General features: G+C 37.5%; 2 protein-coding genes across 2 annotated transcripts in view; one reads left to right on the forward strand and one right to left on the reverse strand.

The window, feature by feature from the left end:
- The window catches only part of LOC145685721 (uncharacterized), a 1054280-nt gene that overhangs the window by 401553 nt on the left and 636543 nt on the right, over positions 1-16184 (reverse strand). The gene's annotated exons all lie outside the window — the stretch shown is intronic.
- Positions 803-9332, forward strand: LOC145684577 (E3 SUMO-protein ligase KIAA1586-like). The gene is made up of 2 exons (XM_081756969.1): positions 803-2186; positions 9193-9332. Exons 1-2 carry the CDS (start codon positions 803-805, stop codon positions 9330-9332), a joined length of 1524 nt encoding a protein of 507 aa, XP_081613095.1.

A 16184-nucleotide genomic window follows, 5' to 3' on the forward strand; every position in this document is an offset into this window, starting at 1 on the left:
TAATAATAATAATAATAATAATAATAATAATAATAATAATAATAATAATAATAATAATAATAATAATAATAATAAATTCTGAACATGAACATTGCATCATCTCAGCTTTTAAAATCAATGTTGCTTCGGCATGTGGCCCCCGAAATATATTTCAATCCTGACAGTATTATCTAATGGTAAGCGTTCATTCATATTTCAATACGATTAACTCGTAGAAAACAATCTATTTTCTATATCTGCATTACTTTTATCTAACTTTTTCTTCTTCCTTTTCGTTTTAGGTCTCCAGTGAATATAACTGTACTCCGCAATGGCCTCAGGTATGGACCTTAAAGCAGTGGCAAGAGAAAACAGCAACGCATCCATAGCTTTCATGCAGAGAAAACAACTTAGGGTGTTTGGTTTGTAGTGAAGCTCATTCCTTAGGACCAATGAAAGAAAAAGGTGTGTCGTTGTCAAGTGAATGGCTTAATTACCAAATTCAGACTTCATGTGGAAGTAACAGAACCAGTCAGCTAGCAATTCTTCGAAACAAAATTAAAAAACACGAGGATTCAAAAGCTCATGAAATAGCTAAAAAATTCGCGATAAGAAGGAAAAGGAAGAACTTCCAAAGCAGTTTGAAGAAATGAACAAAAAGTCAGCAGACGCAACTGAAAACATCTTTCGCACTGCATAGAACCGCCCTTTTGCTGATCACGAATCTCTTGTCGAACTTCAAAGTCTTAATGGCATGCATACCGGAATTATATTACATTCCAGAAATACATGTTCTAAGATAATTGAACATATTTCCCGAGAAATGGAAAAACGCATTGTGTCCAACATAGTGAGTTCTTCAGCGAAACTCTCAGTTTTAGTTGATGAATCAACAACCATTAGTAAAAAACCGGTGCTTATTGTTTATATTCGTGCTTCAATAGACAATGAACCACCCACATTTATGTTTCTCAAATTGCTAGAGTTAGAGGGACATACAGCGAAATCAGTTTGTGATGCGCTTCATTCATGTCTCAAATCTTCAGGCTTTACAGAAGAGTATTTACAAAATAATTGGGTCTCCTTCGTCAGCGACGGAGCCAGTGTAATGCTGGGAAAGAACAGTGGTGTTGCCAAGAAGCTGATAGAACTTTACCCGCGTATTTTTACGTGGCATTGTATGAATCATCGACTTGAACTAGCTGTAAATGATGCTTTGTCAGATGTTACAGCAACAAATCATTTCAAGGCTTTTTTAGACGCCATATATGCTTTCTATAGTCAATCCCCCCAAAACATGCTAGAAATATCAAAAATTTCTAAAGATCTTGATGTTCAAATCCTACGTATTGGCCGAGTGATGGACATCCGTTGGGTTGCAAGTAGCTTTAGAACAGTTAAGGCTGTATGGGTTTCATTTCCTGCTTTGCATGCTCATTTCATGAACCATGCAGGAAGAAACTCATCCTCTAGCAAGAAAATTCATGGTCTAGGAACGAAATTAGCCAGTCCTGAATTCGTATGCGATCTCGGGTTGATGTACGATGTACTACAGGAATTATCTTTATTATCTCTTCAACTACAAGAAAGTAATATCTCTCTAGAACGTGCAAATTATCTGGTGAAACGAACCATTAGGGTGCTGGAATCCTTCAAATATCAACCAGGGGAGAAATATGAGGAGGCTCTAAAAGCTAAGGAGTTGGGTGTCTTCAAAAGTGTGCTTCTTCAGAGCAACAAAAAGCACATGAGCATCGATCCTAACCAGTTTCTTCAAAGTGTCGCCGACAACATGCGTCACCGACTGTGTGAGGATACACCAACTACGGTACAACTTTTATCTGATATGAAAATTCTTGATGCTGACTCGTGGCCGGCTGAAGTGGATGTGCGTTATGGCGAGAAAGAAGTAAGAAGATTGTGCGCGCGATTTAATCTTGACGTTCAGGAAGCTCAGATGGGTATGCGGGATTACATTGACAATTCGTCGTCAATTCCTAATGCATTGAAGCCTCTTCAAAATTGCATTTCCACATTTCCTTGCAGTACAGCAGAGTGCGAAAGGGGTTTCAGTGTAATGAATCTTGTGGCTACTGATCTTAGATCAAACCTGCTAGTGAGCAGCATTTCCAATGCAATATTTATTAATATCAATGGACCACCTTTAAACAAGTGGAATCCAGAATCATATGTAAAAACTTGGATGTGTAATCACAGGAGTGCTGCGAACAACCAATCCAAAAAAAAAAAAAAAAAAAAAAAGGTGCCAGTATCTGAAGAAGACAATGGAAAAGCCTCTCTTTGGAAAATATTGTAGAATCTTTTTGTCCGACCAGAAACAGTGTATATATTATTAGTGTGCGTGATTGTATATTAGTGACTGATTATATATTAGTGCTTATATTGAAAAAAAAATCTGCTGGATAAACATAAGTGCATTCGTAAAAATACAGAAAGAGAAATACAGGAAGTAATAACTAGTGTATATGCATATACAGTACAATATAAATTGTGTGTTTGTGTACTGAAGAGCGGATCAGATTCACAGAAAAGAGCGCTGTTAGTATTAGTGCCAAAATATTAATGATATTAGCGGCCTAAAACTTTATTGTACCCTATACCTTGATGTACGTACAGTGGTAGGTACAATAGTTCTTTCTTGTTTCCTTGATCTTTTATTTTTAAAGATGTTTTGTTGTTTTGCTCACAGTGACTTTAATCAGTTTTGATAAAGCGTTGGCTTCTTATTCGAGAGGTTAAGAATTCGATTCCGGCCACCAACCATCCTGATAGAGATTCCTTAGTCCTAACAGATAAATGCAGGGATGGTCCCTTGTATACTGGCCCTAGCCAATGACTTTCCAAGCCCTTACCTTTGTTTTTCTTATCGAGTGAAAAATGGCTAAGAGCCGTATCTGAAGTTGGTAATTAATAAATATATAAATCTTCATCACCAGATCAGAGCTTCAAAGCCGTAATTTCTCGTACCAAAGACGAGAAGTAGTAGTAAGATAATGTGATGTATTTTCAAATGAATATTGAATGACATCACACACACACATGCATACAAATATACCTACATACGTATACAGGGTGTTTCATAATTTCTATTAAAGAGCTTGGAGGTTGAAAGTAGATACGAAAACATGCGAACAAGTTTATTACACCGAAGTTGAACCTGCGTCCTTTCCGAGTTATGAGCGCGAGAAAATGCAGAAAATTGAACTTGAATCTTAATAGCACAAAGACTAATAGAGTTAGAGGATTCAGTGCGGTGAATTTAAGAGGAAACCACACCTGTATTACCAGGAAATACTAAGTTTAAGAGTATGGGGAAAATAGATACAGAATTTCTCAAATTAAGTGCAGATCTCATAGATAATGGGGCAAGGTTTAGTAAAAGCTTGTGTAATCTTGAAGTGGCATTTTTCGAAAATACAACACAGTTTCCTCTTAAATTCACCATACCGCTTCTTCTAACGCCATTAGTCTTTGCACTATTTAATATTAATGCTCAAAATTCAATTTTCTGCACTTTCTTGCGCTCATAATTCGGAAAGGACGCCTGTAAAAAAAAAAAACTGTTTTTCATTGTTTTCGTGTCTAGTTCCAACCCTCAAATGCTGTAACAGGAATTATGAAACATCCTATATATATATATATATATATATATATATATATATATATATATATGTGTGTGTGTGTGTGTGTGTGTGTGTGTAGCAAGGAATGGAGCGTATACCCACCTAAAAAATTAGCATTACATCACTGCCCGAGATTAATCTTGAGATGACAAGTGGGTGGTAATGTAGGTTCCCCGAGGAGACATTAATCCATGAAGTTTCAACTCTGATTCTGATTCTCAATCTGATTTGTTCATGAGCGATGACGTAAAATCGGAAATGTGTGAATTATTTCTCAAGATTGGCTTGATCGACGTTGATCAAACTTTGATGTACGTAGAAGTGTACACGAGGGCTTCGTCTGAAAAATGTAACAACTCACCCCCACCATCTCTCCCTTTCAAAACATTCGATTCAATATTGTGATCTCTTTACCTATGAGGTTCTTCGAGAAAAATTATTTTTAAAAAATAGGTTTTAGATATCGCTTCAACTTAGAATAACCTATAATGTCCAAAATTGTACCGCTGGTGCGCCATGGTTAAATTGCCTTCAAACCCACACGCACCTGAACGGGGCCAATTGGTTATTATTTTGCAAATTTATAGTGAATGAATGAGGCATCACGCTCGAGAGACCCCAAAGTACAGGAAACGTCACCGGTACGGTTAACAATTCTTAAAACTTCATAATAATTGAACTTTCGTAAAATACCCATTTTTTGGGTAGGTAAATACGAAAGGGGTAAATACCCGGGTAAATACCCATTTTTTATTTACCTACCCACTGGGTATTTACCCGACCCACATCTCTACTCACGAATAATCTGCAAATCAGTATTAGCGGTATCATAAATAACAGAGCACCCCGCACATTGCAAGAAGCGACCTAGAAATGTAACAAACTATCTTGGCTTTGTGTTAGAATCAAAGCTAACGGTTGGAGACACTGATTGTGTTTGAATCTAACGATGATGGTGGGCTCGGACTTTTGTAGAATACTCTTCATTATATCCATCAAACACAAGAGTTGCACTGCCATATCGTAGCTTCACATATGAGACGTACGAAATACATATTTCTTCAAAAAGTTTCATTACGATACTATGGAATTCGATGTATTAGAGCTCCACCGTCAATTACACACTGGACATTTCCACTTGGCGTTTGGCTAAGTGTATTTATTTGTTGTAAATTATGTATGCACTTACATAAGGGCTGTTGCAGCAAGAATAATGTTGGCCTTATCTTCATCAATGTCTGTATGATTCATATTACGACATCCTTTTAACATTTCTGCTATTGTTCGGCGAAAAGTCAAAATATCTTATTTTTCTACCGATACTAAATATCACGAGATCATCATCAAAATGATCAAGTAACCTGCGTTGAATGTATTTGATGCTGTATGAATAAATCTGGCTTTTAGATGGAAAGTACTCTTCCATTTTCTTGACCAAGTTTGCTACTGTCAGCTTCTCCTCATCGTTTTCTTCTAGGTATTTGGCAGTGTCAGTGAAAGCATCACGCTGAATTTTATCTTTAGGTATTCAGCATTTGTTAGTGGCCCCTTCTTGAAATTGTGCAGTTCCTCTTCTAGTCCAAAAATTCACACTGCCCTTTTCATGATACCACGGATCTGCAAAATGAAGACCTGAAACAGACAGTAGGATATACTCCTCAGCATAGATTCAACCCAGTCATCATTTCTTTTACTACATATATGCTCATCACATTCTCTCATCAAAAGTTGTCGTTCTCACTTTTGAAATGCTTTGCAAATTTCTCTATAATATCGACTTATTTCAATAATTCTCACAGAGCACACAGTCACGCTGGGAGTTAAATATCGGTAAACTATGTAATCTCATCTCTGGTTCAGATGTTCTGAGCTGAGAAGATGATTTCAGATTTACAAACTTTGCCCGACATTATTTATGAACACGCTGGCCTACATGAACTTAAAACGGAGAAATCTTCCTCTCCTTGCATGTTTTCTTGTTTTCTAGTACACCCTTATCCGTTAGGTTTTCTATTTCAGTCTAACAGAAAACATTTATTAGAAATATATATCTGACACGACGCAGGATACGAGACTAAACCACACGCGGGGCAACTTATGATTATCATTTCCTTCTATTCAGATTTACAGTAGCAATTTAAAATGAAACATGAAGCGAAGCTCTATAACTTCAAATAACATCATTGGAAAGATTTTTTTTTTTTTTTTTTTTTTTTTTTTGCTATTAGCTTCCTTGCGAGGCTTACACCCTCTATCCAGAGTGAGAGGTGAAAGTATTGGAACAGAAAAGATATTGCAGCCGGTCTATGGGATGTGTAGGAAATCTGAAAGATAATTTTTTTAGGGTTAAGCCGGTAAAAGGGTTACGCCCTTTCTTCGGTACAAGGATTATAGGTATGGGGAATTTTCTTTATTTGTAGGGGGACATTGAGGGTTTGGAGCATTATTTTATTTTATTTTATTTTATTTCATTCTTAGTTGTGGGCATCATTTATTTTTAATATATCCTTGGAGACATCAAGTTGCAGTAGGTAGGTGGCATTTATTATTCACTATTGTTGTAACTGGAGGTCGGGCTATTGGTATGTTATGAGAGATGAGGTGAAGTGCAGGCGGACGTCACAAACACAAGGGTAATGCTAGTATGGACAAGTGAATGGTTATCTTCTGTCCTTGGGCGTCACAGGGCTGATGTAGACAGACGAAGCCCGCTCCTAGTAACATTGATGGAACACTAGTGCAGAGATGGATAGATGCATGGACTAAGATGAGGTGGATGGTAAATGGCAAAGTCTGCCTTTTGAGGGTCATCGTAGTCTAAAGTGTTATGGTATAGAGTGAGATGTTGTAGAGGAGTGGCTTGGTGACGTGGGGGCGTATCATATATAATGTCCTCTAGGTGTCTAGGAATATTGGATTTCCTTCTGCAATGACTTTTGTAATATATTTAGTGCTGTGTTTCTAAGTGTGGTAATATTACTGTGGTAAGTGTGGTTGGAAAGTTGATTGGGCGATAGAGGTCAGCAGTCGGTGCTGGTAGTTTGGTGCGATAAGCAAGTCGGAGAGCATGTCTTTCGAAGATGGCGAGTCTATTATATAGTTCATCAGGGGCAGAGATCCAGCGAATATGACCATGTGTGAGAGCAGGTCGAAGGAATACTTTATAGGTCGTAATGGCAGTGTCGGTATGTAAGCCCCAGGTTGTGCCCACTAGCCGTCGGAGGAGATTTAAACGGTTCGTTGCCTGTGATCGAATCTTCTGTAGGTGGGGTTTCCAACTGAGTTCAGAATCAAAGATGATCCCAAGGTAGGTAGCTTGTGATGATGGGCGGATGAAAGTACCATTTACATGGATGTGAAGAAGTGAAGGATTGCGATGGATTCGGGAGCGGCAACGAGGTGGGAGAAAATTAAGAGCTTGTGTTTTGAGAGAATTGATGGTGAGGCGCAACTTTGAGCACCAGGAGGTAAATGCGTCAATTGCCTGCTGGAGTGTTCTATTTACGTTTTGAATAGTATTAGATGTGGCAAGGAGAGCGGTATCATCTGCATATTGATATACTGAGACATTTGGTGGGAGAGGGGGCATGTCGGCGACATATAAAATATATAGAAGAGGTGAAAACACAGATTCATGAGGAACGCCACAGTGAAGAAAGATCGGATAGGAAAGGCTTTGGTTGATATTAATGTAAGCCATACGATTGGAAAGGAAAAAATGTATACATCGGATATATGAGATAGGAAGATGGAAAGAGTGAAGTTTTGCGATGAGACCGGTATGCCAGCAAAACCCTGCTCCACCAACTGACATACCTGAACTATCAGTTCCAATCCGCACTACCGATTCCGCTACAACTCTTACAAACTCCTTAAAAGAACCCGTAACAATAGAAGACTTGCTTCGCTTTACGACGCTCATTCTACAAAATACCCACCCCTTCTTACGCCCACACATTCTTATGCAGGTCGATCAAATCCCTCAACAATTATTTGACCTACAAGTTTCTGCCACTTATACATGTCCACATGCTTACTTTTCCATAACATCTACCAAAACAGACCCAGAATGGCCATCTCTGTAAATACACAACCTATTCAAACAACTTTTCTCATTATATCAATCACCATGGCAGTCACATACCTCTTTCTTAACATTCGATCTCTTGTCATTGACAAAGCAGTTTTTGAACAACTCCTCCGAGAGGAAAACTTACAGACATTTGCCCTAAATGAAACTTACCTCAAACCTACCAATCATATCCGCCTTCCTCAGTTTCAATTACAACGTCATGACTGTCCTAGACCTTATCAAAGAGCAAATGGTGGCACAGCAATTGGAACATATCACACTATTCCTATTCGCCCTCATACATTCCCAAAGCAACATGATCTACCAGAATATTCCATAGTCACACTGTATCTTCGCACAAAAATCGTTACACTCTATACCATATATGTCAGACCAGGCCACCTTATTCCCTACGATTTTTTCAATACATCGACAATACGTTCAGACATTATATAATCATGACAGACATCAATATTCATAGTCGCCAACAGGGAGAGAAACAACATTTTTAAAACTATATTTCTAATATTCTAGCCGTCGACTACCATCATTTACCATCGCCATCACACCCAATAAGCAATACTTCCCCCGACGTAGTTATCAGTACTCTTTCTCTCTCCGAGTTCTTCGACCTTTTGCCAGCGATCATGCTCCGATACTCGTTGATCTTATTATCACCACACACCCCAAAACACAACCTGCACCAATTCACTTCTTTAATTACACGCATGCAAACTGGGCTAATTTTCAAACCGACCTCACAACTTCATTACAAAATCTACAGTGAAGAAGAACTCTATAACCTTGTGGACCAAATCACAACATCCCTTGACACAGCCACCCAAAACAACATCCCTCTACGTACACGTCATCCGCACAAACCGCCAATACCTCCGCAATATCAGTCTATCGTTGCTGCTTTTAGACGCTCTTTCCGTGACTTCCAACGTACACACAACCCTATATCATTAGAACAACATCGTCGCTGGAATCGCATGCTCCATAATTACCTAGATGCCTATAAACGAAAACGTTGGGTCTCAGCCTGCAACACTCTATCCACTGCCTCGCACCTTACCAAATTCTGGCAAAACTTCCATCAGTTAACTGAAAAAAACCGTCATACTTCATACCCTATCATCTCACATAACAACCCTCTTCAAACCATACTGACAAAGCAAATGCTTTCGCCTCTTTCTTTCAAGTCATACTTACTCCAATTGTACAACCACTTCATCAAACTCTCACCCGCCGTGTGGAACATCTTGCAAACCCGCACGCTCCCCAACTCCAACCCAATCTTCACAGCCAACTTACCACTTCTCCGCTTAACGACCACATAATTCCTGAAGATATCTCTTCCACCATCCGGTCAAAACGAAACACGGACCCCGGATTTGATCACATTACTTATACAGGTCTCATACCGGTCGAATCAATTTGTAATTTAAAGAACTAAGTATTGGAATATCAATGCTAAAATCATTCACTTTTCAGTAAAGACATCCTTGTGCAAGATATTCTGTGCAAGATATTCTGTGCAAGATGCTATCAGCTACAGAAGCATGGCGGTGTCGTCGTTGTCTGCTGAATGTCGGGACATGTCAGGATTTCAAGAAACAAGCGTGACGACATAAGAGCCAAGAACGCCATATTAGCAGAGGTTGTATATCAGCACTTTCTCTCATATTCCGATCTCAGTAAGTATTTCCTCCCATGGATGTGCTGTCACTGGCATATACTGTAGGCAGTGGTGTATTTACGATTTTGTTTCGGGAAAGGGGCTTTGCTAACTTTCGGGATGGGGGGCTTTGCCTGAAAATGTGAAAATTCAGCAAGATATTTCATATACTTTAATATAGTAAGTTAGATTTCGGGAAGGGGGGGACTTAAGCCCGGAAGGTTAATGAAAACAAGCTTCATTCTGTTAAACATGTTTTGAAAATTTGGCAGACATCATTGGGTGATTAATCACAACTGACGCGTTTACAAATCGTCCACTGTGATCTCGCACATTCCTATTTAGTGTTTGAAGGCAACCATCCATATCACTGATTACCCCGAGGAACCACTCCCTACCTATATTCCTAATGGAAATCCAAATCGTTCCCACAATGCAACAAAAGTGACTCTGCGACACTACCGGCTAGAGTTGTAACTAAGTGCATTGTCTGCTACTGGTCAGTAGATAAGTATATCATTGGCTAATTCTATCAGACTCACGCGCTCTGAATGATTTGATTCGTTCTTGCTTTTTAGTAGTTCGTAGTACCCAACTTCCTTGAGTGGCGGCGCCACAGTCTTCACAGTTTCAGCGGGAAGAGCAGCTCTTATACTATATTATTACTATAAACCTCTTATACTATATTATTGCTTTATAATCCATATTGCAAAGAGTTTATTGTTCCTCTGAATACTCGGCCCATTATCACAGAATGTCCAGAATACTCAGACTTCATAGAACATTTAGGATTGACTAATGGTACATTTTCGTCACTTTTGGGCTCTGTTTTTGACTATTTCATTCTCATCTTTTTATTTGTGAGATTGAAATAACCAACGTTTTTTGCCTTTGCATGCTTTATTATTGTTAGTAAGACTATTCATGGCTTTGGATTGATTATTTTAACAAAAGAGACACTGACCAAAGCTTAAAACCCACTTTATTTTAGTGCCTGAAGAAGGATATGCTAGATATCCGAAACAGTTACAAATTATAATTTAAAATAAAGTGGGTTTTAAGCTTTGGTCAGTGTCTCTTTTATTATTGTTATTTATAATTGTATTGTTGTTATTTATAATTGTACTATTTTTCTGGTAATGTGTTTTGAATTTTTTATTTGTTCTGGTCTATTTTTCATGATAACAAGCTGGCATTGAAAGAATGTCGGTCGTTTCCAATCTGATGAACTAGATACTTTTATTCTCGCGAAATAGTTTATTTATTGATTTACTTATTTATATAATGTATAAGAAAAGTTTACACAATCAAGTGACAGTTTATATCTATTGTAATTTGATTTCTCTTAACAGCTACATGCCCATTTCTAACAGTTAAATAGATACTCTTATCATGAGACACATACGTCTAACAGTGACACAACTACTCCAACAGTGACAGATACATCTAACATTGACACACCTACTCTATGAGTGACAAATACTCCTAACAAAGTCACTTCTACTCCAAAAGTGACAGATACTCCTAAGTCACTCCTAATCCAACAGAGACAGATATTCTTAACAGTGTCACTCCTACTCCAACAGTGACAAATATTCGTAACAGTGACACACCTACTCCAACAGTGACAAATATTCGTAACAGTGACACACCTACTCTATGAGTGACAGATACTACTAACAGTGACACGCCTATTCCAAAAGTGATAGATACTCCTAACAGTGTCACGCCTATTCCAACAGTGACAGATACTGCTGAGAATGACACATCTACTACACTAGTGACCAGTGGTGCCCACCCGCTCTCATGTCCATGACGCACCCCCTCAATTGTCAATCCGTAAGTGTTCTTCCATGAAAAAAAATCTTTTCGATTAATTTTTACACACCCTCGAACATATTTATATAGATTTTTAACCCCCCCAAATATTTCAATGACGCAGTTTGCGTCATAGCCCCCCTTGTGGGCACCCCTGCTAGTGACAGATACTCGTAAGAGTGTCACTCCTACTCCAACAGTGACATATACTTCTAACAGTGACAACGCTATTCCAACAGTGACAGATATTCCTAAAAGTGACACACCTACTCTAATAGTGACAGATACATTAACAGTGACACGCTTATTCCAACAGTGGTAGGTACTACTAAAAGTGACACACTTACTCCTAGCTGTGAATCACATTGCTAATTGTGACACATATCCTGATGTTTGGTAGCGCAGAAAGAAAAAACGTTTCCCAAATGCTTTCTAAATATTACACATTCCTTGAATTTTATGTGAATATTCTTTAAGTGCCTAACTGCACAACTAAATTCCAAATATTTGATTTTAATATTCACAGGACTCTGAAATATTACTGCGCTTTTTGAGATTACTATTAACAATTCGAAAAAGAATTAACAGAGAAGCTCGCATTTGAATTAAACCGTTTCAAAACATAATTTAAAACAACTTTGAATTTCTGTTTCGTAAATTAAACCGATGTGAGAAACTTGGTTCTCTTATCGAAACATACCTTATAATGGTTTTCTGTTCTCTGAACACAATCCTTACTGATAATTAAAAGTTTATTTCGTCAAACTTATATCTAGAATGTGGTACCGAAACCCAAAACACACTCGCTTTCGGTTTTTGGAAATAGAACCGGTATATCGAAATGTATTTCGGTTCAGTTCCCAGAACCGAATAATAGTTGTATTTAGTTTGTAATAAACAAAATAGTTTTAACACACAGTTATTAAAATTAAATAATAATGTTATATAAAAAGTAATTCACAGGATATCAAAACAACATGATACGTAATCAAATGCAATTGAGTTCCTCTAGTCGCTGCCTTAACTTAGATTTGGGGGAAGGGGAATGTTATTCTGGCAACTCTGTAATTTCTAAGGATGACAACACTGAAAATTTTTCATATTTTCTATTACAGAATAGCATTATCTATGATTGTGGTGAATTATATTTCATTATCTTCTTTCACTTATAAAAAAATAAGCTCACGAAAAATTGTAAAATTTTGTATTATGTTTTAGTGCGTCAGGCTCTTAAGGTTTTTACTCTGGTACCCAGGGGCGGATTCAGGGGGGGCGATCGGGGTGATCGCCTCCCCAGAAGAGGATTTTTTTATTTTATATATAAATAAAACCCATCTCCGAGTTTGATGCTCTTAAAAGTAGCTCTAAGTACCAGTATTACAACCCACCGCCCCCCCCCAGAAGTTCGTCCTCGATCCGCCCCTGCTGGTACCTGTCGACAGACGGACAGACGGACGGCGATAGTCATTCTCCAACACTCAGGCATAACATTTGGAAGGTTAAAAAGTAGCTACAGTACGATTTCTTTCCTTAATAATAAATATCATATCTAGAAGCCTGAAAGATGAAAACAATACAGATAAATCATTTCCCATAAACCCATATGTTTAATTCGTATGAGAATTGTTGATTTAAGATACAGCCAACAACTGGAATATAAGTTTAGTTTTCAATCGTCGAGATTATCGATCTCGAATGCTTGAATAATTTAGATACTGCCACAGATGTTGGAAAGTTTACTGCATCAACAACATATGTTCAATTCTGTACCCACAGGTGTCTCTGCAGTCAGAAAACAAAGAAACCAAAAAAAAAAAAAGCATTAATTCCAAGTTTTTCTATATTCTTGTTGTACATGTATTGTAGATGGTACTAAAGTATAGTTTTATGCAAAGAATTGTATTCCAATTTCTCTAAATTTATACAGGTAGTTATTTGCAGGCATAACAGAACATAGCGGCAGAAGATAAACGTGCCTTTATAGTGCATTCTTGTTCAAATAAGCTTAACCACTTACATTTGTACCGTGTTATGCAAAAGTGAACTAAGCGCCAAATTTTGAAAATCCACGTAAATGCGACGATTGGTTCCTGATAAGCATTAAAACGTTTTGCACAATCGAAAAGAGAGGAAAATGAACACCTTTCCAAGAAAAGAAACATAATTTCACTTTTGATTACGGCTACACTAATGCTGGACATCAACCTTTAAGGCGGTCTCTAACCCTTGGAGCTCGCTGAGATTCTCCCTATCTAAAAGCATGTAAAATTTGGTCACGATTATTTCAGGAACCACTGTACTTAGAACATTGTGATTTTGGATAAGTGTTTCAATAACCAATCTCAAGAAAATGACTGAGCAATTTTATAGATATCCCGTTTCATGTTCCAATGGACTTTGATCATTTAAATTTGACAACCGCGCAGTAAGACTGGCTGCTGCTCGCACGAAAAACAACAATCGACCAGTTTTTCTCTTTCCTCTTCCTCGCGTTGCCCTGTCTCCCTACACGAAATGCCTATAAGAAGTTTATTTATTTATTTATTTTACAGCTTATTGGAGTACTATTATTATTGTCATTTTCTCCCTCGAATCTGAAAATAGGCTGAAGCACAGATAATGTAACTTTTCTTACAGCAGAAGCATAACAGTCAAGTGATTGGAAAAACAACAAAACTGCCTCCTTACTAATTTCCACATATCTTTTTAAAATGCAAAACGTAAAATATTTTTAATATTCAGAATTATAGTGAATAAGAAAGTACTGAACCACACTCCAAAAAAATATTCAAGTTTGAGGCTAAGTCCGTTCACAGTAAAAGCAAGTGAAGAATGTGTTCAATATAAGCACTGTTGGATACAATATTATTGAGTCTGAATTCATTTGTTCCATCACTAATTTCGTCTTGTACAGTCTGGTTCAAAAAATGTCTGGTCACTCTCCTAACTCTTTGACATCCATCGATTTTATTCATCATGAGCAAGACAAGAACATCTCTTTTGGACAACTGAGATGTTTCTTCAAGCTGTCGCATCATAATTTCATGCATACGATTGATTAAATATGGCTTTTGAATGACTAGTGGGTGGCCAGTCTTTTCAAGTCACAATACACAGAGATAAATCCGTTATCCGGACATCGGTATATTGTACAAATATACGGAATCCATATGTTTACTACGTAAATCTGCACGGAGCACACATTATCCATATGCTACATACGTACTGCCTTTTTTGCGCTTAGATATCACATCACGCCGCTGCAGGGTGTCTGACATCTAACAGTGTTCCGTTTATTACATATGTATACGTATGTTACATAGTTCATGTTGATGTTGACATTTTAATGTTGATCACTGTAGACAAAAAACTGTAATAGATAATTACCAAGATAGAAACGGTTTTCTGTAGTCAAGAAAAAATATATTGTCCACTCTAATCTCTCTACTAAAACCGGAAGCGGTATAAATCTAATATCACTTGCGGTTTCAATATTAATTTAGAAAATATCACTTGATACTCTATACTGTCGTTTCCAGAGTTTATTTCATTAGTAAATCTAGAATATAGCATAATTTCTGTCAAAATAGAATCAGCGAAATTTGAGTGACTTTTCTAGTGATTCTGTTAGGAATGGTTCTTATAATTTTGTGAATAAATGCTATAGAAATGGAATTTTTAGAATAAATATAGTATTTCATAATTTACCCTGTAATATGGTACATTTTTTTTCTTTTTTTGTGAAGGACCCAGAAAGGATATTACACTGGTGAGGTAAGTAGTGTTGTCACGAGACGAGATGTCTCGTCTCGTCTCGAAATCGAGGCAACAAGTAATTTTTAAATTCGAGACAAGACGAGAAACATGACAATTCTCACCTTGTTTTCCACACTAACTAACTAACTAACTCTATGGCCTATGGAACCCGCAGGTTCAGTGCCGCGTTCACAAAAGCTCTCCACTGACTTCTATCCTTAGCTAATTGCATCCATTTTCTACTTTGTATTCCTATCTCTGCGAGATCCATCTTAATATTATCCTCCCATCTGCGCCTAGGTCTTCCTAATGGTCGTTTGCCTATGGGTCTTCCAGTCAAGACTTTGAAAGCGTTTCTACTTTCATCCATTCTAGCTACATGACCCGCCCACCTAAGCCTCCTAGACTTGACGACCCTAACAATGTTGGGTAAACCGTATAAACTATGTAGTTCCTCGTTATGAAGTTTCCGCCATTCCACATTCTCGTTCCTCTTGGGTCCGAATATTCTTCTCAGGATCCTGTTCTCAAATACTTTCAGTCTATGTTCTTCCCTGAGAGTAAGTGACCATGTTTCGCTGTGGGAAACAGTATTTTAGCCAAATATTAGATCTCAATGATGCATAATATAATCCTATAAGTTGACAAAGTTATTGTACGAATAAAATGAAGAGCACTTGTTAACGTTTAAAGATGTTCAAGTCATTATACAGAAAAAAACGAGGAATTTTTCGAGACGAGATGGGAAAAATGGAATCGAGACGAGAAATAATCCTTCAACAATTTCGACCACACTAGATGTAAACTTTTTAATTAGACAGACTATTTGAATCTCAGTAAATAAAATATTGAAGTCCTGAGTGACTGGCTGACACTAAGCAAAGGCTAATCCACAATTAGAAATTTGAAATTTGGACAGTAGATAGGATTTGTGAAACATGGAATTTGGTATTTGAACTCATATTAGATACGTGTTTTCAGCTTCTTCCCCCCCCCCATTAATATGGTCTTGAAGGGAAGAAAAGGAGCGGAAAGAAAAATGGGTGGGAATTACAATCATTATTACAAACCGTTAGAGACTTCAAGAAACTTGGTATTTGGACTTCACATTTAAAATAATTTCACACGTGTTTCAGCATTTTAATATAAAGGATAAGAAAAGAGATAGAAAGGAAAATGAGGGGTGAGGATTGCAATTATAAAGATATCGTTCTCTCAGAATCTCTGAAAATGA

This window comes from Thermobia domestica, chromosome 5 (assembly GCF_964235325.1).
Source record: "Thermobia domestica chromosome 5, izTheDome1.hap1.1, whole genome shotgun sequence".
NCBI lineage: Eukaryota > Metazoa > Arthropoda > Insecta > Zygentoma > Lepismatidae > Thermobia > Thermobia domestica.

Excerpts from the sequence above, each read along its gene's own strand:
- LOC145684577 (XM_081756969.1), top strand. The coding sequence starts at position 803 with ATGGAAAAACGCATTGTGTCCAACATAGTGAGTTCTTCAGCGAAACTC. Across the intron at positions 2,187-9,192 it reads ATATGTAAAAACTTGGATGT|TAAAGACATCCTTGTGCAAG; the intron begins GTAATCACAGGA and ends TTCACTTTTCAG.